General features: G+C 49.2%; 2 protein-coding genes across 6 annotated transcripts in view; one reads left to right on the top strand and one right to left on the bottom strand.

Annotated features, from left to right (window-relative positions):
* The window catches only part of CUNH12orf43 (chromosome unknown C12orf43 homolog), a 139201-nt gene extending 126354 nt beyond the window's left edge, over positions 1-12847 (top strand). Inside the window, exon 7 of the mRNA XM_062631260.1 lies at positions 12836-12847. The gene's annotated coding sequence lies outside the window, so the exon portion shown is untranslated. The remainder of the gene's footprint in view (positions 1-12835) is intronic.
* On the bottom strand, positions 152-26800 carry CABP1 (calcium binding protein 1). 5 transcript variants are annotated; one of them, XM_062631253.1, is made up of 8 exons: positions 25887-26026; positions 13721-13964; positions 8978-9164; positions 5313-5343; positions 4489-4632; positions 3004-3113; positions 2467-2614; positions 152-775 (listed from the first exon to the last, which is right to left on the bottom strand). In XM_062631253.1, the coding sequence occupies exons 2-8, from the start codon at positions 13762-13764 to the stop codon at positions 750-752; spliced, it is 690 nt and encodes a 229-aa protein (XP_062487237.1). In that variant the 5' UTR covers positions 13765-13964; positions 25887-26026; the 3' UTR covers positions 152-749. The 5 variants fall into 5 exon arrangements, with proteins under 5 accessions (XP_062487237.1, XP_062487235.1, XP_062487238.1 ...); XM_062631251.1 differs by lacking the exon at positions 13721-13964 and having other exon boundaries at positions 8978-9154; positions 25887-26791; XM_062631254.1 differs by lacking the exon at positions 25887-26026 and having other exon boundaries at positions 8978-9154; positions 13720-13964.
* Positions 26801-27903: the final 1103 nt, after the last annotated feature.

Below are 27903 nucleotides of genomic sequence, written 5' to 3'. Positions count from 1 at the left end.
CAGGCCCCCAGCTGCAGGCTTAGTGGCTGGCAGGGAATCCCATTTCCTTGGCAAGGACTCGCCTCCACATCCTGGCGCAGATAACGGGGTGTGCATCTGCTGAAGCCCTTCTCCCCCAGCCCAGCCACCACCTCTCAGGGACATCCAGACATCATTTCAGCGTGCATATTTATCGCTTTCTCCCCGCAAGACATGTATTTGAATGTACTCTTGGTAAACATAACCACAGGAGATGCGAAATACGTGCCGGGGAAGCATAAATAACTCCACACAGATAGACACACACACGTAGACAGCAAACACAGACACGGTTCACCAAGGGAAACCAAGAAGTGCAGAGCACGCCCTGAGGCTGCCACCAGTCCCAATGGCTTTGCTCTCATCCACCAAGCCAAGAGGATTTCTCCTGCTCTTGCTTTGCAGCAGCTGGTGGGAGAACAAAGCTGGGGAGGAGGAGTCTAAAGTTGCAAATATCCCATGAAAGCATCATGGCAAGTCCTGGCTCTGCAGTTTCCTGCAATCGTCTCCAAGGAATGGTTCCAGTTGTAGGAAGTTGCAAGTCTTTCACAGTGTGAAAGGGTGGAGGGGCATGGGGACCACCATGAGGGAGGAGCAGCAGGTCATCTTGCAATGTCCCAGTTGCAGCCAGCCGATAAACCTTCGCGTGGGAACATCGGGGCTAGATGCTCCATCTAGGTCCTCTTCTGCCCTCTCTAAGGTGCTGATTGTTCTTTAGCTGAGAATAATCTTCAACGGGACATCATGCGAACAAACTCTGCAACCAGTAAAAAAGGACAGCCCTGAAGCAGAAGGCACCCATGATCCCCAACCCAGCTCTCATTCCCTGGAGAGAGCATGCAGCCAGAGTCCATGCACTGCCAGCAGGTCTGTGCTGCTTCGTGACCAGCCCTGGAGAGCTCCCACAGAATGGGCTTTAATCCTCGCATTAGATATAGTGACAGGAGCTCACTAGCAGGTCAGTTCCTTGCCTTGGACTCCCTCCCAGCTAACGTACAGTCCTGTATGCACAAGCAGCTCCTTGTGAGACACTAGAGCAAGTGTTGTCTCCTCTGTAACTGGTTTATAATCTTGGGAACACAGTATGGTTTCATAGTAAGCTCGCCACTTCACAGAGATGGCGTTGTGGGAAAGCACTAATGCTTTGGTAGGCACCAGCATTTTTACAGAGAAAAGTTTACTTTGATGGACTTTGTGTTTTTAAAGACACAGGCTAACTGTATGGCTACCCCGGATCTATTTCTTCATCATCCTGCAGCTTGTGAAGTCCATTACGATTGTTCAGATGGAGTGTAAATGCCACCAGACATAAATGTGTTTTCATTCTGCACTTGATTTGCTAAGGAACTAATAACTCTGCAAAGAGGAGGGCAGTGGAAATTACCCCCTTGACTTCTCCTTTTCCATTGATGGAGCTGTCCTTTGATAACTAAAGCAGTAACTCACAGAGAAAATGATACTGGGGTAGCATTCCATGTATTTTAGCTAACATAATTTAGCTGTAGGAAACAAGGAGAGCTACTGTCATGTAATCAGCCAGTGCATTAGAACAACTGCAGCTACCAGATACTTTCCAGGGGGACACTTCTAGTTTTTGAAGCCCTCAGAAGCTTCAGTAATCCTGAGGACAGAGACTCTGTGTTATGTGGGAGACCCAGGAATGCTCTGAGCCAAAAAACAGTCTATTTAATTTTAATTCTGTAGTTCTTCACTCTTACTGCAAAGGGATGTCTGGATTTGCACTAGGAAAACAGCAGCCTGCCACGCTCTCACACCTTCCAGCTCTTATATCCGCTTAGCTGTCTGCTATCAACTGCTTCCCTTGCCAGAAACACTGAGCTCTATTAATACTGCTCCTGCCATGGCTAATAGCACTCTGTTTTTCCCAAGTCCTTCTGGCATGAAAAGTGGGAGAAGAAATGAGGTATCTCTAGAATTTAACAAGACTCCTCCGGATCAGATATCTGCAGTCCCAGTAAGCATATCTGGCATAAAGGCACAGAAACAAATTCTCTATAAACCCAGATAACAAGGTGAGCCAGAGGAAATGGAGGCTGCAATGCATTCTCCAAACCAATCTAGCCTCCTCACAGCTTCTGCAATAGATTTATTGTCCCATAAGAACAAGGCTGGCACAGCACATGTGCACCCAAATCTCCTTCTCTGTGACAAGGCATTTCTCTTACCATGCTAGGATTATGAAGACCCAATTGAAAGTGAGATGCAGCAAGAGATGATACACAAATGAACACTTCAGCTGAGGAATTTCCTGTGGGGGCCAATGTTCTTCATTTCCTCAGATGACTACGAAAGAAAGTCTTGTGTTTTTCTCCATACTTCAGATACCTGGGCCCTGAGCATGCAAATCTTCCCTTCTGCTTCTGCCTCTGAGCTGAAACTCTGACTCACCCCAGAGCAGATGGACAGGGAGCGTTCATCCCTTCTCACCTTCAAAATCAACACGTCCATCTCCATTCAGATCCACATCCCGGATGATCTCTTCAATATCCCGATGGCCCACCTGCTGCCCTAGAAGCTTCTTCATGGCTTCTCGCAGCTCACTGGTGCTGATCTCCCCATCACCATTGGTGTCAAACTGTGAGTACATGAAACATACCATCAGGGGAAATACACTTAATGGATCTTGCTCTGGGCTGGATTTTGTACTGTTCTGCTGCCAGGTGCCCTGGTTTTCCTGCATTTCTTTTGTGTCCCTCCTTTTCCTCCTTTGGGTGCCTTTTGGATCCAGTCTGTTTTCTCCTCAGAAACCCCTCGTAACTGCTGTGTCTGCACCAGCTTTCCTCTTCCTTGCCTCAAGGGTTCCCTTATCTTAGCGACTTTCTCTGCTCCTCCCTTGTTTCACACCTGGCTTGGCTCTTTCTCTGTCTTGCACTGCTCTTTCTCCTCCTCTCCCCCCGTGGGTCTTCTCTCCTTCCTGTCTCTTGTTGCTCACCTCTCTGGGGGCACACAGTAAGGAACACTCACCTCTCTGAAGGCATCACGGAGCTCTTTTACACCAATCATGTCTGCAGTTTCTGCTAGCAGCTTTGGTCCCATCAGCTCAACAAAATCTTCAAAATCCACATGGCCACCCACTTGGGACAAGACAAAACACTGTATGTAAGAACTCCATACGTTAGCCAAGCCTAGCACTCACTTTGCACTTCTGTGAGCCCCATTGGTTCTCCAGGAAGCAAAGCACAGAAGGTGCAGGACAGCGGAAGGAAAAGCAGAGTTAGCTTTACACTGTCTTTATATTTGCTGGATTGTGGGCTAGGTGGAATGAGCCCAAGCTCTTCCTTCCTAGGCTGCCAGGGACTGTCACATCCTTATGGCATCATATACTAGGATTTAGAGGCTTGATCATTTGTAGTGCTTATAGCAACCCTCTGCTGCGCCTGAGCCAAAGGGTACGGCAAGGGTACTGCATGGCCTGGGCAGTGCCCTGCAGCAGTGGTGGAATCTTGCTCCATTAGCAGTGCTAATGTATGTCCAACTGCTCATCCATAGCATCAGTCCTTTTTCTTGCTTGTCCCTATTTAAAAGCTGGCAGTAACACTCTCAAATTCCTAACTGGTTGTGTGTCAGGGTTATAGAATCATAGAATGGTTTGGGTTGGAAAGGACCTTAAGATCATCCAGTTCCAACCCCCCTGCCATGGGCAGGGACACCTCACACTAAACCATGTCACCCAAGGCTCTGTTCAACCTGGCCTTGAACACCGCCAGGGATGCAGCTTTTGTGTGTGCCTGGCTGTGTATGTAACAACTGTTTTCCTTCCCCTGACCATGTAAGTTGTCCTTTTTACATCATCATGTGTCAGAAACAATATGCACTAAACACCCTTTTTCCCACCTGGAGAGTAATACCCTGCACTGCCACAGACACGAGGCAACAAAAGATGGTGATGAAGGAGAAGGAGCACAAACAAAGTGAATATGATACATCTGTCACATACTTCCATGACTCCAGCAGCTGCTCCCATCTGACACTGCCAGCACAGCTTGCTCACAGCCCATCCCCAGGCACACAGCTGATCCACAAACCACCACAGAGTGAACAGCCCATCCATCACCCATCTGACCAAAGCTTCTCCATCTTCCTAAGCTCTTTCTTCAGTCTGACACCAGCTGACAACAGGTTCAATATGACAACACCCACAACCACTGATGTCTAACTGCCCGCATCAAGAGCAGTTTTATACCTGACAACACAAGCATGAAGGACAACCCTTCCACTCACTGTTCCCATAGAGAACAGTCCACACAATCCCTTTGTTAAGCAAGAAACAAAGGCATCAACTCCTGGGGACCATAAACAAACAGAAGAGATGACAGGGCATGAAAATGAGAACCAAAAGAGGGAGTCTGGGGGAGAGAATCCAAAGGAAAAGAGCAGGAGACTGAGAATGATGCAATGATGCAGAACACAGCAGCAACAGGGAGGCACAGCTAGGTGGATGTTACTCACAGTTCATGTTGATCTGCTGGGAGAGCTCTATTAGCTCCATCTCAGTAGGCATGTAGCCCATGGTTCGCATGCAGTTCCCCAGGTCCCTGCAGTTAATAAACCCATCCTTGTCTTTATCAAACTCCTTAAAGGCTTCTCTTAATTCTGTGGGAGTAGATCCAGAAAGAACAATATTGTCAGTGACAGCTTGAATAACTCTTCCAAGAAACCTCCCCAGAACCAGCAGCACTTTATGAGGCCAGACTCCCTCAGATAGTCCCTCTGTTCCCTTTGCAGATCTCCCTGTGAAGACCAGTGACTGGAGCAATGTTAAACTCCTGTACCAGCAGCACTGATGATCCATTCCTTACAGGATAGCTTGCTTGGACTACAAGTGTCACAAACTGATCATTACAAAACTGCACTCCCTAAAGAAACTAAAACTAGTAAGTTTTCCCAGCTTCTACCCCTGCACGGTATTATATAGCCCTCACAGTAGGGATTAGTAGGTAAAACAGCTTCCCTGGAGTCATATACTATTGTATCACACTCTACAACACTTTCTGTGGGAGCTGGGGTGCACAGCAGTTCTCTGACAGCCAATATCCCACTACTTTACTTATCCTCCCACCCTGAAGAAGCTGGAATGGATGCAAACTCCTTCACAGTCAGCACTCTCATAGTTTTCTTTTGCTGGAGTTTCCAGGAATTATTCCAGTAATCATCTCCCTCCATTTGCCCCAGTTTCTTTTACCCATGGGGGCTAAGCTGGAAGGGCCTGCCAGTAGGAGCAGGTTTTCCCTGGGCAGGGAGAAAAGTGACACAGAAGAAGTGACAAATTTTACCTTCAATTTCTTCCGGACGCAGTTCTCTATCCTGCAAGACAAGAAAATATTACGTTAAAGCTGTTTGCTTGCCAAACACATAGTTTAAGAACAGCACTTATGGGTGCAAACAGTTCTGGGACAAGCCAGAAAGTAAGAGAAGGAACAAGAAGGTGATGACATGTTTAATACCATCTACCTGCCAAGGCTCCCCAGCTCTCCCCCCCACAGGCAGGGGTGTTATCCTGCGCACTTTCCTGTGGTAGCCCTTCTCCCTCTCATCTGCTGACAGGGGGATGTCAGGTGCTCCCCCGAAACAGAAGAGACCTGGGCCAGCACAGCAATACGTGTGGCCTCCCTACCTGATGGTACTAGCAGCACCTTCATGAAGCTCCTACATCATTCCTCAGCACCAGGACCTGGAGCAGAGACTGTCCCTGCAGCAGTTATGATCTCTTCTAGAGCTCTGAATGCATTTCCTACTGCAGCTCCTGCTGACAAAGCCAGATCAAAACAGCCAGAAGCAGTTCCTGTAACCAGTAGGTCTATACAATCATCTGCTTGGATCACTGCTTGATACCTGTCCTTCTGGCATGACAGCAACAGCCACAAGCTCTCTTTCAGCCCACATCCCAGAGCCATCTCCTACAGTTAGTCCCCACAAAAAGGCAGGAACTTCTCCCTTCCCCCAACCTCAACTCCATATACAAGCGCATGAAGGCAGACACACGACATATACATCATCAAGGTCATCTACAAACAAAACAGGACAAGGATTCACCATGTTCAGGAAACACTGCAACTTCAAACATCCAATCTGAATTTCTTGGAAGAAGGGGAAGGATATAAAAGAGTATAGGAAAATTCCAACACTGCACCAGGAAGAAGAGATGAGCATGGAAATGCACTGCTTTCTGGTTTAAACGCCCTTTCTAATTCCTTCCATGGCTCCCAGGCAAATCCAAAACATCTGAGAATTTGGAAACACAGAAACACGATCTCTTTTGTCGTCTCACTCCCGGCTTTTCCCCTTAACCATGGGGAGTTTCTCCTTGCCTTCCAGGTGTCCTCCAGCCTCACCACATGTCCCTGGAGACAGTGCCTTTGATCAGTTTGAGGATGATCGTTATTTAACCACAGGCTCCTCTGGAAACTCTAATGGCAGCTGCTCAGAGTGCATAGCAAACTAGGACACACACTGGTTTACGTCTGTGCAGAAGTGGGCTGTGCCAGAGAAACGACCAGCTTGCCACTCATAACCTTCCCAGAGGCATCTCTGTGCTGGATGGAACTGTTGGAGCGCACTGGCTCTGCCATTTCATCCTTCACAGAACTGGTATTTTCAAACATGTCATCCCATTTGTTCTGCTTTCATCAACAGCAAGTAATAAAACAATTTAAACTCCTCAGACCGGATGCAGGAGGCATTATTGCCCTCCTGCCTTAGATAAACAGCAGATGAAAACCACAGATGATCAGTACCAACACCTTGTGCACCTCATTCCAGAGTGTGCGGACGTCAATCCCTGGGGATCCTGCCGTGTGCCGACAGCTCAGCAAGGCAGCAGATGCAGGGTATGATTGCCATGGTGCAAAGGGCACCCTGATGCACCCGCAGGGCCTGTGGTCTTGTGAGAGCGGCTGGGGTAGGACCCAGGCCTTCCTCTAGCACAGTTATCACAAGAGCATCGTCCTCCTCACTCACTGAAGGCCACACTGTAACCGACACAACTGACACATGCCGGAAGTGGGGGCTTCAGCACCAGCTCTAATTCTGCACATCAAGGCATTTGTGTTTGCAGGGCGCTCAGCAGATCTTTGCACATGCAGATTGTAGCATCAGAGAGCCACAGACTGCAAATGCAAAAGGAGGGGGAGGGCTTACGTCCCTCCAAAAATCTGACTCAAGCGATAACTAGCGTCATGAAGAGGTTTTCTGTTTTAAATTTGAAAGAAGAGCCCCTAAAATGATAAAGGAGGAAAATTGCTTGGGAAGAAATGGGCTGAATCACTCTACAGCTTTTGGAGAACATATGGAAAGAGGAATAAAACTCTTCAGAGTTTAGATCCTAGATATGAGCAGAGGTGACCCCCAGAGAGTACATTATACATAATGGTTTTACCCTCATTTATTTCTTTTCTATGCACAATAAATCCTGTTGGTTTCGAGAGTAAGTAAAAATAAAGCTGTTTATCAGATGCACTTATTCTACATCAGGGTAGTTACAGACATCACTAATCCTATTTTGGAGGCTTCTTAGGGCACTGTGAGTTTCCAAAGCCTAAGCAGGATGGATACCTGTCCAGCTGTGAGCCTCCCACTAGAGAGCTGGACCTATCTCCTATACCAGGCAGCTCTGTGCCTGCCAGCAAATGTGCTTGTGTGAGAATACTGTTTTGTGTTCTAGTGAAGTGGCACAAGGAATTTGTGATCACCCAGTGGCTGAAGGTTAGGAAGAACAAAAGCCCTTCTACCAATAATGACAAATAACGACTATTTTTTGTGTTGCTGGTTGAAGAAGGGGTTTCAGAAATAAAGCCCTAGGTGCCTCATAAAGCTGTAGATAACCATACCAATGCACAAGTAAGACAGAGATTTCTTACAGAGGCAAGAAAGCTCTGACTCTCAGGTAACTGGGGCGAGCTTTGTTTCACCACAGGAACATGGAATGCATCAGGTGAGTATCTGACAATGCACATATTCATTCATACATATCCATAAAGACTGTGCTAATCATACATTTGTCTATGTCTTTAAACTCATGCTAATGTAGGAATTAAATGTCTATGTAAAAAGTACAGTTTACTTCTTGTAAAGGTACAGTACTGAGGTGCATATCTATGTATATTTAACATGTCCAAGTGCATATATTTGAATTTACATACAAACACTATTTGTATTGTTTGGATATAAATGCATTCATTAGCTGCATAAGAACACATAGTTAAAATGGTGTGACTGAATGGACAGATGTGGTTTTGCTATCTGTGTGTGTATACGGGTAATAGCTCCTGTTAGTCTAAGCACTGTCTGCAACAATAAGGACAGACTGATGTTCTTTGGTTTATCTGGCTGGGATTGCTGCAGTGTCAGGCTGGGTATGATAGCATGTAAGAGATAAGCATTTGGGTATCTATGAGGAGGCAGATGCATGCTTATTCCTGCTGGTACTGGTGTGCTCACTGTGAGCGGATAGGAACATTATCAAATATGGACAGCTTGTTCCCAATACGGATGCTCTGATTTGCATTTAAGTGGCTATTTAGGTCTTAAATGCCAATCTGAGCCTCTTGGAATGAAATGTGGATGTCTTGCTGGAATAGCAGCTTTGAACAGTGGACTCCTCCTGAGTCCATATGATTATGTAAGTCCTGAAGTCCTAAGTCCTCCTGAGTCCATATGATTATGCCTACTTGAGTGTAGGCTTGGATCTAACTTCCATAGCTGCATTTTTAGAATCCTCCTTTCTTGGTGCTTAGGCACAGGGGGTATCTCTGCACATCCTTCAACTTAGACATTTGCCCGTGATTGTATCTGCACTTGGAGCTGGAGCCGGGATGCTCAAGACCCAGGGCTGGGGGTTACAGAGCTCCACAGAGATGGAGCATGTGGGCAGCTCCGCATTCCCCGCTCACATCCACATGGCTTTGTGCATGTCTCGCCCGGCTGGGTGTAACTTACGTACAGGCTGCCTGTTTTCTGCGAAGCCCTTCCTCAGGAAGATGCATGCCGGCCCCAGCAGGTTGTGCATGACGGCGCAGTTCTGGGCCAGCACCATGAGTGGACCCTGGTACTCGCAAGCCGACGGCCCCTCTTCACTCGTCTGGACAGCTTTATAGCACGTCTTCTCCTCATGGCGGATCTTCCCAGCCAACAAGCAGCAAGCAAACAACACAACAGAGGATGTTACCTCCCCGTCTCGCCCAGCCGTTCCTCTGAAGTTCTACTGAACCGCCTCGCAGAGACATTATTGCTACATTTCCTTCATCCGGTCCGCACTGCGTCCCCCCCACCGCGCCATGAGGATCTGTACAAAAGCAGTAAGTCCAGGAGTTCACTTCCAAAAGCTGACAGAAGTACAAGCAACCAGGAGAATTTCACTTTGAAATGACATCAAACTCTCAGCACTGCTCACATCTACCCAGACACAGCCAAAAGGGCCGTGCTCCCACTATCCGTCCCAGCGTTAACGATCCCTTCAATGGGCTGCAAAGGGCAAGCACAGCCCAACCTAACAGTACGTGTGCCAGCCTGTGCCCAGGGCAAAGCTGCTGGCAGAGCCATAACAGCGAGGGCACCCCCAGGAGACCAGGCAGAGCCTGCATAAAGGCACTGCATGAGGCTCCACATCACATTCCAGCCACACAGCATCACACGCTTTGTAATGTTATTAGAAGGCCATTTACAGCACCAGGTGGCTCTGCCAACTGCAGGGTCACTTCTAATTAGTTACATCCTCGGGGTCTCAGGCACTTACTGCACTGGCCTCTTCTAATCACTGACAGTCCCAAAGTGGAGATCAGGCACGGGCACCACATTTTTGTCTGTTTGCATCTGCACACGTCCTGCTAAGCTGTGGCTCCAGAACAGCACTGGATTTTATAAGGAGGCACTGCTTTCCTTTTATAGAAATGCATTTCCCTGGCTCTGCAAGAAAACTCTTATCCTGATATTCCCATGCAGCTATAAAAAGCCAGCACAACCCACAGGACCCTTGGTTTTATAGAATAAACATTAATCACACATCAGATTCCTCTTCAGGAATGATTCTACTTTTACAGACTGTGCTCCCAGGGGTGATCAGAGAAGCTCTGTCAATTGTCATTGTCTCTATTAACCCTTTCCTTAAAGCCTGAGGTGCCTTTTCAGGCTAAAAGACCAGATATACACACATGCCCCATTCACACTTGTCCAAATCTATTGTATCTACTTGCTGCATCTGCCATGTGCTATTACATTGCACACATGGTTTGGAGTTTGCCTTTTTGTACAGTCTTAAACCAATCTGCTCATGTATAATGTCATGTGAATATCAAGCATCAAAACAAAAACAACTCAAAAAGCAAGCCATGGAGAAAGAAAATGATGAAGCAGGAGAGCTGTTTCATTGCACTCATGGATGAGGAAGGAATCTGCCCCGATTAAACCTGACACACAGGACATTTGTCCTTAAAAACCTGGAAGATGAGCATCCATCCACAAATGGCATGTTACCAGCTCAGCTAAATGTCAAGACATCTGTGTTGAACTGCACAGCTTGGTGTTATCAGTGCAATGTATTTTTCAAAATTATCAGCTTTATTTCCTGGCACATTTTTCAGTTTAATACACCAAATACTATGAATCACTTAAAACAGTCCACATCAATTCTGTGTTTAACTCCAGTGAAGCCACGTGAAAGACTGAAGGCCCCACAGCCCCTGATGCTTGTTTGCTGGCCTTTCCAGTCAACAGAGTTTCTTACCAAGCCACAGAGCAGCACTACATAACAGTCACCCCATTACTTTCCTGTGTGGAAAGAGATTGCCAGTTGATGAAGCAGTTGCCAAGAGCCACCAAGGATCCTGAGCAGACAACCCACCACAGCACCAGGACAAGGCGCATGGCTCAGTGAGAACCCAATAGGGGCTGCTGCAGCAGGATTTGTGGCATTTGATATTTCCTCTGCCAGCAGCACCCCTTGGTTTCTCCTGCAAGTATCCCCACAAGTTCTCTCCACTACGTTCCTCCTACAGCCTGGCAGAGCTGCAAAGCGAGCTGTGATATGGGCACAGGGCAAAGCAACATCAACTGCCCATTACAGGGGAAACAGCAGCATGCATGACAAGGAAAATGCAAGGACAGGACTGGGAAGCTCAGGCTTTCCCTGTCCTTTCCCTGAGCAAAGGGCCACTACCCTTCCTAGCAGAGTCCAGCCCTTGGCTGTGTCAGACCGGCAGACTGCAGAGAGGGAAGAGAACAGGTTGATTTAGAAATGGCTGTAGTGGTGGTGATGGGTGGCAAAGTGAGAGACCTGGATGTCAAGGCTTTTCCTTTCTGCACAACAGGACTCACTTCATTTTCCTGCCTGTGTGTCAGAGGGACTTCACAGAGCAGCAAGCCCAGAGGGGCTTCATCCTGACAGCAGTGCCTCTTGGAGGGAAGGGCAGCCAGGCTGGCTGCTGGCATCACCAGGGGGACACTGTGACACTCAGCACTGCCACCCGAACCGGCATGGTACCCCCATGTCAGCTAGTCCCAGACCAAGCCAGCCAGCACCAGGGAGTGTCTCCAATACTTCAGGCTGAAGCCATGTATTCAAGAGATAAGTCTGTAACCCAAAAGCAGCTTTCACACACATGTCTACAGTCCCTCCTCTTTACCATTTCATCCAAATGAGTTTGCCCAAGCTAAAATCTAAGAAAAAAGACTGGGATTACAAAACAGCCAAGTGAAGTTGTGAAATGTTAACCCAAACTATTCTATAATTCTATGTTAAGACAGATCTGCAAAGCCTCCAGTATAATCATGTGTCGTGAGCAGAAGAACGGCAGGGACCCAGGACCTGTTGGGATGAGTGCCTGAGGCCTTAATACATGGTCAGCTGGAGTAATGTCTGAGAAATACTCCAATTCAGCTCTGCAACTTTCTCTCTGTAGTCCTGCCATCCCAGGCCTTCTAACTAGGCACAAAGTGCATTATTTGAAGCAGCTTTTAGGAATGAAAGCATGAATTACCTAAAAGACTGACGACAGAGCTCATACGTTCTTGAATCCATTTGGATTCAAGCAGCCTGGCCACACGTCATTCTTTAATTGCAGTCGCCTCGATCATGTTGAGCACAGCTGCAGCCAACGCCTTTTATTGCGAGTTGGAGGCATCTTACAAGCAACCAAATTGGTTTTTCATATGTGCAACATTTGGGTGAATTTCAACTACTTCTGCCTCTCCCTGAAGGTCACCCTGACTTAGGGAATGGTCTCAGTACTGCCTCGCTGCCCGGTGATGAATCCCCATCCTGTGTGTCCCAGCTCCCCCACAGCAGCACTGTGCTATTACTGGCTCCATTCACAGCAGCTAAGGTAAAAGCAAACTGTTTCTACACAGAAGAGGCAAATCTCTGACCAAAAGAAACTCTCTGCTAGGGAGGTTCTCCACCCAAGAGGTCCCCCCCAGAGGGACTTTCCCAGGTGGCAAGGTCTCCCTGATGGCAGTGGCACTTCATTGTCAGCAAGGTCTCAAGAGACCTCCTCAGTGCTCTTCATTGCAATACTTAGGATGCTTAACATAACTTTTTCATTTACAAGGAGTGACTTAGCATAGCTTCTTGCTGAGTTGTTAGATTTGCAGCAGCAGCAGCAAGTGAGAACAGCGTGGCTGACAGGTACACGGTGCTTCAAGACCTTTCTCAGTGAAACAAGAAATTTTTCCAGGACATGTCATTCCGATTTCAATCTACTCCCTAACAGCAGCATCGTTCCTGAATCTAATTTGTCCTGGGATCACTGCAAAACCTCAGCACGGAGCAGACCATGGGTTGAAGCCTAACAGATACACATGGCAGCTTGCAGATGAGCTCCAGCTGGGCCCAAGCATGTGGACACATGGGCTGTACTGATGTGCAACATGATGCACACACATGCAGCCAGGGCCCAGTGCATCCACTCACAAACAGAGGCATGGACAAACAGATCACAGAGAAAAACATGCTTCTGTACCCAAACACATACCAACAAAACGAGATGTGCGCGTATGCAAGGATGGATTATATATAAAATACATGTATGCCTACATACAGATGTCAGTAAGGATGTCCACCAGCAGGTACGCACACACAGAGTGCTGTACAAGCAGGGCTCCGTGTATGACCCTATACACTCACAACAAACCCTGCACACCTGCTTACACACCTCAGGATGTGCACATAGAGACACAGAGCACAAAGGACACACACGTATTTCCGATGGGCTCATTAGGTGTGCATACTCTTGCATACCAACGGAATACGTACACGCACCCATTCCCATGTACATGATGTCCCTACAGGAGCAACACAGGACTAGACTCATGCAAACACCTTCCAGCTGAAGCACATGCACACAAACTCACACATACACATGTACATTAAGGTGCCCCTACAGAAGACGTGTGGCAGCATACTATGGGCGTCGACAAGCGCAAGCTTGCATGTACCCAGAGGACTGCTATGAACACACACACAGAGGGAGACAAGCCTACTCCTGTGCATGCATACTCACATACTGATTTACACACGTTATGGCTTTAATGGCTGCTCTTGCACGAGCAGCTCTTACCAAAAAAAAGTCTGGTGAAAAGAGCTGAACCCTTGACACACACCTCTATGTTTCTCCCACCTCCCATTCCCTTCTGCCCATCCCAAGAAGCAGGGCTGGAAACACACAACGCACTTTGATTCAGGGAACATACCTTTTTAGAGAGGTTTCTCAGTGGAGACTTCACACAGTTGCCCATAATATGTTGAGTCTGCCTTTCCGGTGGACTTGGTTATAAAGGAACTGAAGCAACTGATCCCATTAAAGGTATTCCTTGGGAGCAAAGCAAGAAAGGCAGTGCCAGGCAAATCCAAACAGCTACTGGCTGCTGGGGCTTCCCTCTTCAGGGAGCTTTTTCTCTCTCTGCCTCTCTCTGTGTTTTTACTTTATGTTCACTTTCTTGAAGAGATGAAGCAGGAAGGAGAGGGAGGGGAGAGAAACAGACAGAAAGAGAGGGAGAGAGAGAGAGTGAGAAGGGGAGAGAGAGGGAGGCGGGTGTATAATCTACATCAGATTAATGTTCAAATCCCTCCCACCCCCCTCAATCTCCAGGCAAGATTGTTTCACTCAGGGGAGAGGGCTGATTCAGGGAGAATTAAAAGAGAGACGCACAGCAAGAAATGATTTCAGTGATGAGTTCAGTGAATCCAGCTAGTTTGGGTGCACAGAGCCTCTGAACATCGCATCCCTACCCACCCCCCTTCTAACTCCTCTCGGCTTTTCAATCACTAAAGAGCGCGGCTGGCCAGAAGGCAATCCACTTAGGGGCTTGGAGCAGAGTCCAGAGCTGGTTTGGAGCAGAAATGGACCATTTATCTGGGTGGGACCTGTTTCAGCTTATAAATAGCAGAAGTCTCTCATTCTTTTCCTGCCACGGAGGAAGCAAGCCTGGAGGCAGCAGTCCGGGGGCCCTACAACACTCAGCCCCAGGCTAGTAGCGTTTAACCACAAGGGAGAGACCTTGAGCCAGTCTTGCGGTAAAGTTTTTCCAGCTCTGGAAGTACAAGTCAGCTGGCGGTTTACCTGCACGAATCTGCCAACGAGGGGCTCACACCTGAATCCTAAATCTGAGCAGCCCTAGGCTGGATAATGTGAAGTAAGGAATTTGGATGTCATATCCATCCCTTCCATTGCCAAGCACCCGAGTCCCGGAGACACACCAAGGCTAAGAGGCTCATTAAACTACAGCCAGCTCCGAACTCTGGACTTAGGCCTGCTGTGGTAACAGAATAACCTCTGAAAGAAAAGGGATGAGTCCCCAGTACATTTTCCTCTGATCTCAGGCTGAACATGAAAGCATTCAGTCTGAAAAGAGATTTAAATGCATTAAAAACTCACCATCACACCCAGGCAACAGGATTTGAACAGGATGGTGAATGTACCCTTAGCTAGGAAGCGACAACAGCTGCAGCTCCAGAATGATAAGAAGCCATGGCACAAAGAGCTACCTCCTTCAAGATCTGTGAAGACCAAAGTGACACTGATGCTATACCATGTCCATGCAGCAGGCTGGTTGGACTCGGGTGTTCAGCTGAAAGACTTGACAACTTTCTTTGCAAGTATGGTTCCAAACAAAAGGCTTTACAAAGACCTAACCCATGGACTGAGTACTTGCACCACAGGCTTTTTGTGCAGAAGCCAAAGACTTGCTCTCCTGGCAGCTAAGGACAGCGAAGGATGACCTGTCAATGTCACAACAAAGCAGGGATTTCCCTGCTTCCATCCTGATGGTGCTGTGGCAAATTAAGAATGATTCTAAGGTGAATTGACAGTTTCTTTACAGCTTAGAGACTTCTTCCACCTGAGGAGATGAGTTTAGGAGTCCAACCATGACAAGAGTCAACAAATTATCCAGTTCCAGTCGCAGCCATGTGGGACAGTGTTTCTTGCTCTTCCTTGGGCTAACCACTTCCCAAGAGCAAAGGCAGTGGAACAGCCTCCCCCCAGATCCCCTCAATGCCTTCTTCACTGGATGGCCTGGAAAGGACCTGTACAAAGATCCACAGTCCCTCCAAAGAAAGAAGCTGCAGTAGCAGATACTGGAAGACACCCCTTGCACCAGGGCAGACTGAGAACAGGACAGAAGGGATGGGGAAGCTCTGGTCTGGAAGATCTCCATAGCAGAGCCCACCCATGGTGGGTTGGAAAGCAGAACTGCTCCTGAGCTGGGCCTGTCTCCTGCTGCCATAGTTTGAAGACCGCTGGTGCTGGGGAAATGTACAGTCACTCCCTGGGGGCTGTGCCAGCCCTGGGCCTCTCAGTGGGGGACACTGCAGGAGGATGCTGAAACTCTCAGCTCTTCTCAAGACTGCCATCTTTAGCTCTATTTCTCCTTCCCCTCTCGAAGTAGATAGTGGGAGGCTGATCTACCCTTGGCCAAAGAGCTGGTCGTTAATAATGTCCTCTGTCAGCTGGAGCCATTCCCCAGGCTCCTTGTTTATTGACGAAGTGCTTGTCTCCCTTGAGCAGAAGCTGCCACACAGCAAGTGAGGCGCCTGGGCTCCTTCCCGAGACAAACGACTCCAATTCCAGAGCAGAGAGGAGAGAGAACCGCCTCCCTGCTGCTAATGAATCTCCCCTGACAGGCAGCGTGGAGGCCAGGAATGCCCTGCAATTCAGAAGTGCCCATCTCCTGCATCGTCCCAGACAGAAAAGCGGAGCAATGGAGTCAGGCATCTCCTGCCAGCAGAATCCATCACAGCCCCCAGACTGCCATGAGATAGCTTTGGAAGACGGCCACTGAGCGTGTCTTACAGAGGCTCTAAAAGTCTCCCAGCAAAAGCTGAGACGGTCATCCTCTAAATACTCACTCATATCAGAGCATTCAGAGCCAGCCACCACGGCACGCTGCCCTGTCTGCCTGCTCTCCTGCTTTTCTTCCCTGCAGTTGCAGGCGGCTGTGTGAAATGCACAGGTCAGAGTGAGAGGGCTGAGACCTCTGCCGGGCTTGGCAGGGAGTTCGCAGTCCAGGAAGAGAGGTGATGGAAGCCTGTTTGCACCACGTTTGCAGCACAGTCACAGTCCTTCAACTCCACAAGAACTCTGGCAGAGCTGCAAGGGGCCCAAAGGATGTGATTGTAAACGATTTTCCTACCTCCTTATTTACTCTGGATCAAATGGGCAGCACATCACAATCCAGTAGACAGACCTCTGAGGAGGAAAATCACTATCTACATTGGAATCTTGTTCCCATCACCACCACACGCAGCTTAGAGACAGGCAGGAAAGTGGAGTTGGCAGAAGGGTCATTAGAAGATTAGGTTAGAAGGAACATATTTTCTCCCTCCCTCCAACTGAGGCTGCTGTGAGAGAACAGGATGCTGAGAATAAGTGTGTCAAAAACATTTGTGTGTAGGTGCTGATCTGTGGGCATGCCTATATCTGGGGTAGTCAGTATGTGTGTGGGAGGGCTGCACATGCATGTATACTGGTTTACCCACACTGTTCTTTGTGGCAATCACACTGTTCTCTTAAGGTCTGGGGCTCTGCTGTAAACTTTCTAAACACCGGCACGAACTTTGTGAAATGCAGCTCTTGCCTATGTGCCCGCATCCCTTCCTCTCCCCTGGGGTCCAAGGTGGAGAGCAGAGACCCCAGTGGATGTGGTCTGACACAGAGCAAGGTCCCAGCTCACAGGAAACAAGCATTTGGCACATGGACTGACCTGAGCATAGAGCAGGGAGGACGCTGGGTGACTTGGCATTGAACAAGGAGTGAGTTAGGTGGTTTAATAGGTGGATTCTTTAAAAAGCAGCAATGCTGGGCTTTGGGCTGGCACCTTTGGCAGAAATGCTCATTTCAGAAGAAAATGTTGGATCCCACCACAGCTAATCACTTGGTAGCTGCCAGAAACTTTATCCAATGGCAGCAAATATTCGACAGCCACAACAGAAAGAACAAAAGTCAATCCAAAACTTGGGATTGCTTATCAGAGGGTAGCTTTGCTTGCCAAACATTTTTCCATTGGAAGTATGGATTTGTACAGGAAGACTGTTCAGATGCCAGGCCTGTTTCTGTGCACAGTCTTTCCCTTGCTGGAATACTGTATCAGTTGGTTGTTCTCAACACAAAACAAACTGCAACGAGGCAAACTCAGTAGGTAGGAGAGTTAATCTCTGAAGGAGTACATCCTAAAGCAGGGAGAATTCATTCTTAGCATCGTTGCACTGAAGTCCATCACAGAATCAACCAGCTTGGAAAAGACCTTTTACCTACGAGCCCATTGCATGCTTCAAAGATTTAGTATTTGAAAATACATCACCTCATTTAAATCATCCTAACAGGACAAGAATTTTTGGTCTATTTTTTTCCTATCACAGAATGGAGAGTGCATCTATTGATCAGTAGCTTTCAAATCTGCTCCCAACCACCATTTAGCTGGTGGCTATAGATTGATATTTTGTAAGAAACAACCTAGTCTTGTTTCCTGAATGACCTCAGCTGAGCCTAAGCATTTGGAATAGTTATCATCCTCCTATAGCCAGTGTTGTCGAGGGCCTCATTTCCAAGCTCCCCACTGCTGGAACGTGCACTGGCACTTAGAACTTCTGCAGCTGGCTTCCCCTCTTGCTGCTGTACATTGAGTTGTGTCTTCTAACCTTGAATGAACTTTGGATGGTTCCGTATTCCAGTCAGACAAGTACAGGTCCATTTCACAGGGAGGCACCAGCAGGTACTGGTGGATGCAGTCCAGATCCTCATCTAGGGGGGAGGAATATTTCTGCAGAGAGTTTGGGAACTTTCTTTGCTGTCAGCTGTTCCAGGAAGAAAGTGTTGCTGACTCATGCTGTGCATAATATTCTCCTCCATTAGAGCAATTGGATCATATTCAATCACAAACAGAAAGGTTATTAAAAAAGACCAAGGCTATTTTCCATCTCGCTCAAGGTAACAAAGCCTGCACTGTCAACTTCTGTTTAGAACAGCTTTGCCTGTAATTAGCTAGTTTTATTCTGTGTTAGATGAAAAGAGATGGGAATGTGCCATCTGACACCATCCACATAGATGCGGTCCACGCGTTTTGCACTAGCCCGACTTCCAAGTCCCTGCACAGGAAATGTGTTGGCCAGAGCACAATGTGCTATGGATATTTTCTGCTTTCAAGATCATCAATGGGCTACAAAAAGACAAGTACAAGCTTGGCAGCCCAGAACTGCTCTGCCAATTTGCCATGTACACGCAGTACAAAGATTGTTTAAAACAAACTTTACAGGGTCCCTTCTTTTTGCTCAGGAATATGAGAACTGTGAATCACTCTGTCCATCTGGGACTACTGCAAGAGCAGCCAAGTGTGCCCTGGCTCCCTCACCTCTTCTCAAGTAAAAGGGAGTCAGTATTTGGCTGACACACTGAGGTGCTACTGAAAGCATGGATGAGCAGAGGCTTGGGAACCAATACTAATACTACAAATATGCCAAAGCAACCCTGCACCTCTGGAAGGATCAAACTCTGTATCCCCGTACGAGATCTCTGACTGTCTCAACACAGCCGGTCACAAACTACCTAACCCCTTTTGGCATTATTTCAGCAGAACATAGGGGGGTTGCTGGCAGTTTTCTACTTCCTGCCTTCAACCATTGTGACATGATGCTTCACAGCATCACAAAGTTGCCTGTTCCCTTCCAAGAACAGAGAATGTATTTTGTCTGTGTGGGATGAAGCAATGCTGCATATTGTTTCCAAAGATGGCTGCAAGGTGCAAGGTACTCCAGGGGAGGAACGGGTGGGAGAAATATTAGAATATTGCTAATGACTTCATTCATAGCTAGCACTGAGTTCGTGCTCTTACCCTGGTGCAGTAGGCTACTGAAAAACTGGATATGACCATACAAGCTACGACAGCTGTTTTGTCTTTGTTTCTAAGCAGGGCATTTGACTGAAATTCATGGGCATTGCTGTTGCTCTCTAAGGTCACAGGAATGTCAGGGGATTATTGAAAGGGAGCCCAAAGTTAGCTAGGCGTCTTTTACTGGATGCACACCATATAGCTGCTTGTTATTGGAAATCAATACCGCTCGTGGACTCATCAGGGAAAAACAGTTACTGAAGCTGGGATGCTACAAAGAACCACAGCTAATTCAGCTGACAAACCTGCAGCCCAGCCACTGTCTCTAAAGCAAAAGTCTTCTCTGACACTTTGTTCAAACCCAGTATGCACAAAACAAAAACCAAGGTAGTATAGGATGGAATATAGATGGAATGCATAGAGTAATTTAAATGATGATTAATATTGAAATATTTTTTTCTCTCAAAAGATAAGCCAAATCTACCCAGGTGGTTTGTGTATTTCAGTGCATTAGATCATGCTGCTGTATATTTTATGAACGGAATATTTAATGACTGTTCTTTTAGCTTGGTTTTATTTTAATATCTTTCTATATCCTTTTAAAACAGATCTGTTTAAAAAGTAAATCACTGGCAAAGATTAATGTTTGCTGGCAGACCCAGCGCAAGCAGGAAGCTTATCCATTGCCCCTCAGTGGTTCTGTATGGCTGGCTCACATCCCTCAAGCTCTTTATAAGCAATAAATGTGATACATTTTTCTCCAAGCTGAGCAAGGTGGTAGTAGCCGAGTGGATGTGCTCAAGTGGAACAATGTTTTTCTGTCCATTACATATAGGAAACACAAGACGTACCTTGGAAGGTATGGTGGGTGTCAGCAGACAGGGATGTACACACACAATCGATTGTTGTAAGCACACGAGTGACTGCATGCACATGTACAGAGGAGGGTGCAAGCCCCCCAGCAACTTTAGCAGAGGCTGCAGGCACACAGGCTGTGTGTATACAGACAAGACACATATACAGACGCTGTGTCAGGCTACATGCACGGACATGGCTGTGGCAACACATACAGGGATGGAAACACCGAGGCCATACAAGCCCCATGCAGGTACCTGGACCCTTGTGAATATGGGCTTGGCAACGAGCAGGACCAGCGCTCTCCTACATCACGGCAAGCAGGCGGCTTTCCCCAGTCTGACACGCTGACCGGGCAGAGGCCAAGCCCCAGCGGGCCCGGGGCGGGCACGGTGCGCGCTAATGCGGTCCCGCCGCCCGGGGCAGAAGCCTCCCGCTGTCCGAGCACCCCGCGGCAGAGGGCGGCCCCCGAGGACACCTTTCTCCCTCCACGCCCTCTGAGGACCCATAGGGGCCGGACTAAACCTTCAGAGGTGCCGTCAAAGAGGAGGAAGGGTCGGGTCAGCGTCCGGTGTTTCTGCCTCCTAACCTGCGCACCCACGGTCCGCGCCAGCGCCAGGACTGTGCAACGGGATCAGCACCACTGCAGCAGTTGGTCACTGTCAGCCAGAAGTCGTCTGTTCACCCCAAATTACTGTGCCGATGTAACACTGTAAATGAGGAGCTGCTTTGCCACAAGCCCTGTCATGCCGCTGCTTCACCTGCCTTACACCATGGTACAACACAACACGCAGCTCCTGCAGACCCAGATCCTTCACCTTCGCCATCCCGCAGCGCAACACCCGAAAGTTTCCATGACTAGCGTCAGCTCTCCAGCGCAGCCCAACACACTGCAGCCTCCCCTGCTAATAGACGGGGCAGCTGAGAGCTTCCTGTTCTGAGCCATTCATCACTTCCATTACTGAACCCTTGGCCAGAGCTCCCCGCTCTCTGCGGGTGCAGCTCCAAGCATGTCCTAATTCAGCCGCTGCTCTTGGGCAAAACTCCCAAGCATCAGCTTGGAGTCAGAATCAGCTGCAGCTGAAGCCACTGGAGGGAACAAGGTCACCCTGCAGATGAGGAGACAAGAAGGGAGAAGCCGGACAAGGCACTTTTTCCCTACCCGCTTCTGGCTGGTTTAGAGGAGAACGTTCTTGACACCTGGTTCCTGCACAGGCAATGCAGGGACACATCCTGCCCCAAAACAGGGACCACTTCTGTCATCCTGATTTACTGTAAGGTCCTGTTAAGACATGGTATGAAGAACTTAAGCCCATGAGCAAAGGAAAATGGAGCAGGACAAGAAAAGGAAAATGATACAGGAAATGCAGCAAGATTCTTTCCTATTTTAATGGTAATGTGGATGCTGACATTAAAGCAGGAATGGGAGACGGGTGCAGATAGGAGAGGCTTTTAACTCCCTGTACAAATAGAAATACAAAAGCCCCTTTGGCCACAGTGCTAACAGCAGAAGCCTGTAAATATTTAATGATTCCCTACAGCATTGTTTGACCCCGCTGATCCCCATGCTACCATAGGCAATTGACAGAAAACTGTTGGGGAATCACTCCACTGAAAAATTTAACAGTCAGGCAGGGTGTGAAAGCTAAACGGCTCTGAAAATGGCCAGGTCTCATATGGCAGGATCCCTTACAAATTAATATTGCATAGCAAAGGCCCAGAAAAAGGTCTTCTTAAAGGTTCCAGCTAGGCCAGTGCTGTGGCACAGGAGGAATGAAGTGACAAGAACCGTACTGTGCTGTGCTGTGAGCCCGGTGCCAAGCTGCTGCCACACTGCGGGTGCTGCTGCTGCATTGCCGCTGCCCTGGGAATCCTGCTGCCACAAAACTGCCACCCCACGCTGCTGTCCCAGTCGCTGCGCTGCTTTTATCACACGAATAAACTCTGTCCTGCTGCCAGGCTGCCACCTCACCACCATCCCAGCTGCGGGGGATCACTGCTCTTCTGCTCTCATGGACATGCAACTGCTCAACACTGCAATGTTCTGTAGCCACGCTGCAAGCACTGTAGGACTGTCATGCTATTCTGCTCTGCAGGGGTTATAGAATGCTCCTTTCACTTCATGACACTCCTTTACCACTTGGCCATTCCAACACTATCCTGCTACCAGGCCAAAATTCTATGAAACATTCTCCCCACGCTCACTTTTCTTGCCACTTTCCCACTTTGCTGCATTATCACACATGCACCCCTTGCCAACTACACCCGTGAGTCACTGCACTGCTCTCACACTGCACTGAGCCACTGCCACTGCAGGGCCACTTCAAAGCACTGCTGCCCCACTGCCACATGCATCTGATAACCAGCCCATACTCACACGGCACTTCCGTCATCAAGTCGGTCTGTGGTGTTGCTCTCGTGCTAACTCACAGCCGTGCTTCCAAAACTGCAGCATGGTGGTAACACTTCACTTGCTGCCTTCTGCTACGACGGGATGGTGCTGTCAGATCAGCATAGCCTTTTGCTAATATCACACCAGAAGTAATCACTGCTGTATAGAATAGCTCCCGCCTGGAATATTGTATTACTACATCATTAGACTGCTAAACTCTTCTGTCAGGCTACAACACTACACAATTATCACACCCATGCACTGCCAAACTGCTACTGCATGGCACCAGTATCACATCTCTGCTCTGCCACAGGATTGCGTTACCACACCACCGCATTGTCAGTGCTGTGCTCTCCAGCACTGTGTGCTAACCCAGTGTAAACTCCACAGCAGAGTGTTTCTCTGCAACTGTCTCACCGATCCAGTGTGCAAACATGTCATTAGGCTAAAATGACATCCTGGCTTATACTAATACATCATTCAACTACCCTACATTTGTTAATTCATGTACCACTTAATTACAAAATGGTAAAATGCCCTAAAAGAGTATTATTGTTTTATTGTACTATATTAGAACATCACTGTACCAATATAGCATAAGCTTAATTAACAAAATATCCCTGCATCCTGTATCCTGGCAGTATCTTAGCATTCTCCTGGAGTGCATACCCACAGTGCACTATATTGCTGTGCTGGTTACATAAACACAGCACTTCTGCTTTTACTCTGTCTTTTTTTCTGCACAGCTACAAATCTGTGTCCCTCAGACACAACCCTGTAGTCCTGGGCTGCTCCTTTTCGCTGTTACTGCAATAATGACATCCTCCATGAAGTCATCCCTGCAATCTTTTCTGCGTTTCTGATTGTATCACTGTAGTGTCTGCATCTGCGACCACAACACTGCACCACCACGGAACAACAGGGTGAGGATGTTTCACAGCTGTACAGCCAGAACAAGATATACTGGTGCTGCTGGACCACAGCGCTCTGCTGCTGCAGATACGCATCACTGTGCTCCTCTCCTGCTATGTGCTGCAAAATTACTGTTTTAACTGTTTCACAGTGGGCTGTGTGGGCTGGAGAGAAGTTCTTGTATTAAATAGTCTGCTGAGCTGTTGCACTCCTCTAATTGCAGCATGGAGCAGACTGGTGCTACAGCGCCTGCAGCCTTACACTGCAATCCTGGACACTTCTGCACCTATGACCCTGCCTCAGCCCAGGGTGCAACTTGGGCTCCTGCAGGTTGATGTCCTTGCCCATTGCAAAACATCACTCACATTTTGACACAATGCTTAGCATTTGTTTCTTAACTCACAGAAATAAAACTTCCATCATCCCGTTCCATGACAGAATTCCCACAATTCTTATCTTTAAGCCTTTATTCATCTTAGGATTTTGATATCACTACAAAAAAATCTTCACATCTCCCTCCCTGCAAGCAGCTGTTTGTGTATCCTACATCATAGTTCCTTCTCGTATCCACAAATCAGCTGCACACCCCTACTACAGCTCACTCCTAATAGCCAGTCCCAAATCCCCACTGGATGTTTGTTCTCTTGTAGTTGCTTCAAACAAAGCAAGTGAGAGATGAATACAGAGAGAAATGGGAACAAATAATAGTATGCTCTAAAAGAAAGATGTTGGTGTTTGTTTATAAGCACTGGTGCAATGTACCCAGTGGAAAGAAGAAAACTAGAACTGCATCTCCCCTTTTCTTAAGAGGCGTTGCTTAGCACTGCAATTACATTTTGCTAAGTTTAAGGCTTTAAGAACTGTTTCATGACATTGGGATGCAAACGGCAGAACAGGGAAAACAAAGATGCTGAGCAGGTAAGGACTGAGTACAAAACCAGAGAGGTTTCTGTGAGCGGAAGCCCTGACATGGGTTAGTTTGTATTTCTGATACTTTGGGGACATACAGCTGCACTGACTTACAATCTCTTCTCAGACACATCTTTACTTTCCTCAGAACTACAGGTACAAAATCAGAGCTGAGCCCATAGATTGCAAAGCCTGGTGCTGGAAGGAATATGGCTTTCTGTAACCTGGATGAGCATGAAGCCGCTCACCAGGCCCTTCCTTATTACCACTACAATGTCAACCTAGACTTCTGGTACGCAGAGGGTGGCACTCGGTCCAAGTTAAACACAACCAGAACATTCATCAATAGCAGACTGTCAGGAAGGATGGCAAATTGTCTGGGGAACAGATGTGCTTTGATTTTTCTCTGGAGAACTCAAAATGAACAGAAGTAGAATGCACTTCCTGACATCAGATTAAACAGATATAGGTGTATTACCCCCTTCCACCTCGTTACAAAAATTCTTCTCCTTCTCTCCATAATCTTAATTTGAGCCCTGCAACCCACTTTAAAATAAACCCACCCCAACGACAACAAACCCTACAATTCTGGTTTCATTGATCACTTCCAGGGCTGGAATTTAGCCGCCCAGGCTGCTGGCTTATACCTAAAACTGTGCTTCTGGGAGATTGCAGTTCCATTAATCTTCCTGGAGATTACATCTCCCACTAACATCCCTTAAATGGCTCTAAAAGAAAATTTCAGGCCAGTCTCCCCCTCTGCCTTTTCATTTTCAGAGGGTAGTCCTGTTGGGTAATTTCACTACCAGAAGCAGCTAAAAGCAACAGCTTTGTACCAAAAGAGCTTGCAAACACCGAAAGCATCTGTTTCATCCTAACATAGTGACTGCGAAGGCTTCAGAATTGGGTCAGGATTTTTTTTTCCTGCCGTTCTCCCCACTACCTTTTCCTGACAGCTTCTGCCGTAAGAAATGATTCATCTGCTGATTGTACAGAAATGCACCATAAGGGGATGTAAACAAATCAGCAAAGCAAGGCGGGGAGCCAGAGAGATAGAATCTAATAAGTAAATACATTTTAAAGATCCGCTTCTCTGACTCTCACCCTTAGCAGGCAGAGCCACAACTTCCCCCGGCGGCAGGGAAAGCACCGGCACTTCCCCCGCCAGCACCATCGAGAGCGCCCTCCGCAGAGCCCGGCGGGGCGGGCGGGCGGCCGGGGCTGCGGGCGGCTCCGACCCGCGCCCCCTCCCCGGTGCCGGTCCCGCAGCGCCCCGGCAGTGCCGCATCGCCGGGAGAAGTTCGGCAGGGCGGCCAGGAAGCAGTGCATTTACCGCTGCGGGCTGCGCCCCGGGGAGCGAGGGGCTCCAGAACGAGGAGGCGAACATCCGTGAGCTGGCTGGAGGAGGGGGCGCGGGGGGGAGCAGGCAGGGAGGGACGGAGGGGGCGAGAGGCGCTCTGCCCCTTACCTGGCCAAAGACCGAGCTGAGCATGGGGTGCAGCTGGTGGAAGAGGGGGTCCGCTTCCACCGACCGATCGCTGCCGCTGGACTTGGTGGAGTACTTGCTGCTGGATTTGGACAGAGGTGAAGCGCCTTCTGAGAGCTTTAGGGACTCTCTGCTGGACCGCTGCCTGTGACTGAAGAAAAAGTCCTCCTCTGCCTCCTCCCCATCCCTGTCTGAGAGCTGATGCTGGTCCTGGGGGTGCCCGTGGCTGGCGTGCGGCGGAAGGTGGTGGTGATGCCTGGATGTCCGCACTGGTTCCTTGCCGCTGCCTCTCCTTGGACCTCCTTCCGCCGGCTCCGGCTGGCTCTCCCCCCGTCCATGTGACAGCTTCCCCGCGCCCCTCGCTCCGTCCTCCCGGGCGCCCGGGTGGCAGAGCGGCCTGCGGGCACTGGGCTCCCCGGGGAGCGGCTCCTGGCTCAGCTCCCTCCCCGCCTGCCCGCCTTGTCTTCTGCCGTCCCGGGTGCGGCTGCCGCGGGGCTGGGGCTGGGCGTCCGCAGCCCTCCGGCTCCCCGCCGCCTTCAGCAGTGAAGTGCGGGACTCGCTCTTCGCCATGGAGGAGCCGCTCATCGCGGGGCCGCTAGAGCCGCATCCCCGGCCGGGCGGAGCGCTGCCGCTGCGGGCAGGGCTGCGGCGCGCCGCTCACGGCATGTCCTGCGGAGACCCGCTTAAATCCCGCACCGCGGCCCATGTGACAGCGCAAACAAAGGCCGCGGAAGGAGCGCTCCGGTGGGGGTTGGCGGGCACCGTTCCCCCAGCCGGGGCTCCCCCCTCTCCCCCGCCCGTCCAGGTGAGCCGGGGCCTCCCCCCGCCCGGGGGCCGGCTCAGGCCGGGCCGTGCCGCCAGGCGAAGCGGCGCCGCCGAGGGGGTGCGGGCGGCGGCGGGCGGCGCTCCCGCAGCGCGGCGGGCGGGCAGGGCCCGGCGGCCCCAGGCACGGCGGGGAGGGGGGACCGCAGGACCGCAGCCCCCCCACCGCCCCCGGCGCAGCTGCGGCGGCCCGGAGCCTCGGGAACATCGCCCCCGGCGGCGGCGCGGCAGGGGAGAGCGGGGACAGCGAGGGGGGGACACGGGGGATTGACCCCAAGGCATCTCCCGGGGAAGGAAAGAGCTCGGTGCCTCTGCCCTGCGGGCTGCCCGCACGCGTGCCCCTCGGCCGGCGCCTCTGCCCCAGCACGGAGAGTCAGCCCGGCACTGGGATCCAGCCCCTTGTGGGGGCCGGGGCCCACCAGAGCCCCCCGCCTGGGTGCTCAGCCTGCCGAAACGGGACCGCGGCGGATACGGGCTGGATAGGTCAGCACCTCTAGGTCTTATCATTCTGAGGGGACTCAAGTCTTGATCAGAACTCCGTATTTCCCAAAGTTCAGGAGAAGAGGCTGGGTGCTCAGCCACTGGCCCACACAGGAAGTTTTGATCCAGCCTTGGAAACAGATATAGAGGCTCATCATTAAAAAGGATGTAAAATGAAGGAGTTTGTACCTAAAAAACACATCATTCAGCATCTTTGTAATCAAACACAGTTAATTAAGTGGCAACAGGTGCTTCAATAATGATACTCTGTTTAGAAACAGTAAAAATAATGGTGTCAAATCAGACATATGTTCCCAAAGAGGAAAGGACCCTGTTCCTTCTTGCTCATCTTCAGACAGTGATTGTGCCTCACTGTGAGACTTGGATACCTCAGCAGTTTATGCACCCAGAAAGATGAAAGTGTGATTATCGAATAATAAGCTTACTCATGCTAGCTCTGCTCTTGCTGGCACATGCACAGCAGTTACTATGGGATGATACAGAATTCTCTGCAACAGCCCAAGTGCAACTTCTGCAGCCTGGGTCCCACTGTGGCCTGTTCTGCTGTGCCCCCACCTCAACAAACATGCTGGTCAGGGCAAAGCCGCCATGGAAGGACAATTACAGTGTGGCCCTGGCTCAGTGTGCTGTGCTCCCTCAGCTGTGCTGTCAGGATGAGATGTGCAGCAGCCATGAG

The sequence above is a fragment of the Pezoporus occidentalis genome, unplaced genomic scaffold (assembly GCF_034315485.1).
Source record: "Pezoporus occidentalis ecotype Australia unplaced genomic scaffold, CSIRO_AGI_Poc_V1 ctg37, whole genome shotgun sequence".
Classification (NCBI taxonomy): Eukaryota; Metazoa; Chordata; class Aves; order Psittaciformes; family Psittacidae; genus Pezoporus; species Pezoporus occidentalis.
Note: the sequence above shows the minus strand (reverse complement) of the source record. Positions and strands in the feature narration are given on the sequence as shown.

Excerpts from the sequence above, each read along its gene's own strand:
- CABP1 (XM_062631251.1), bottom strand. The coding sequence starts at position 26,489 with ATGAGCGGCTCCTCCATGGCGAAGAGCGAGTCCCGCACTTCACTGCTG. Across the intron at positions 9,155-25,886 it reads TCAGCTCGGTCTTTGGCCAG|ATCCGCCATGAGGAGAAGAC; the intron begins GTAAGGGGCAGA and ends TTGGCTGGGAAG. Across the intron at positions 5,344-8,977 it reads TCGCAGAAAACAGGCAGCCT|GATAGAGAACTGCGTCCGGA; the intron begins GTACGTAAGTTA and ends CTTGTCTTGCAG.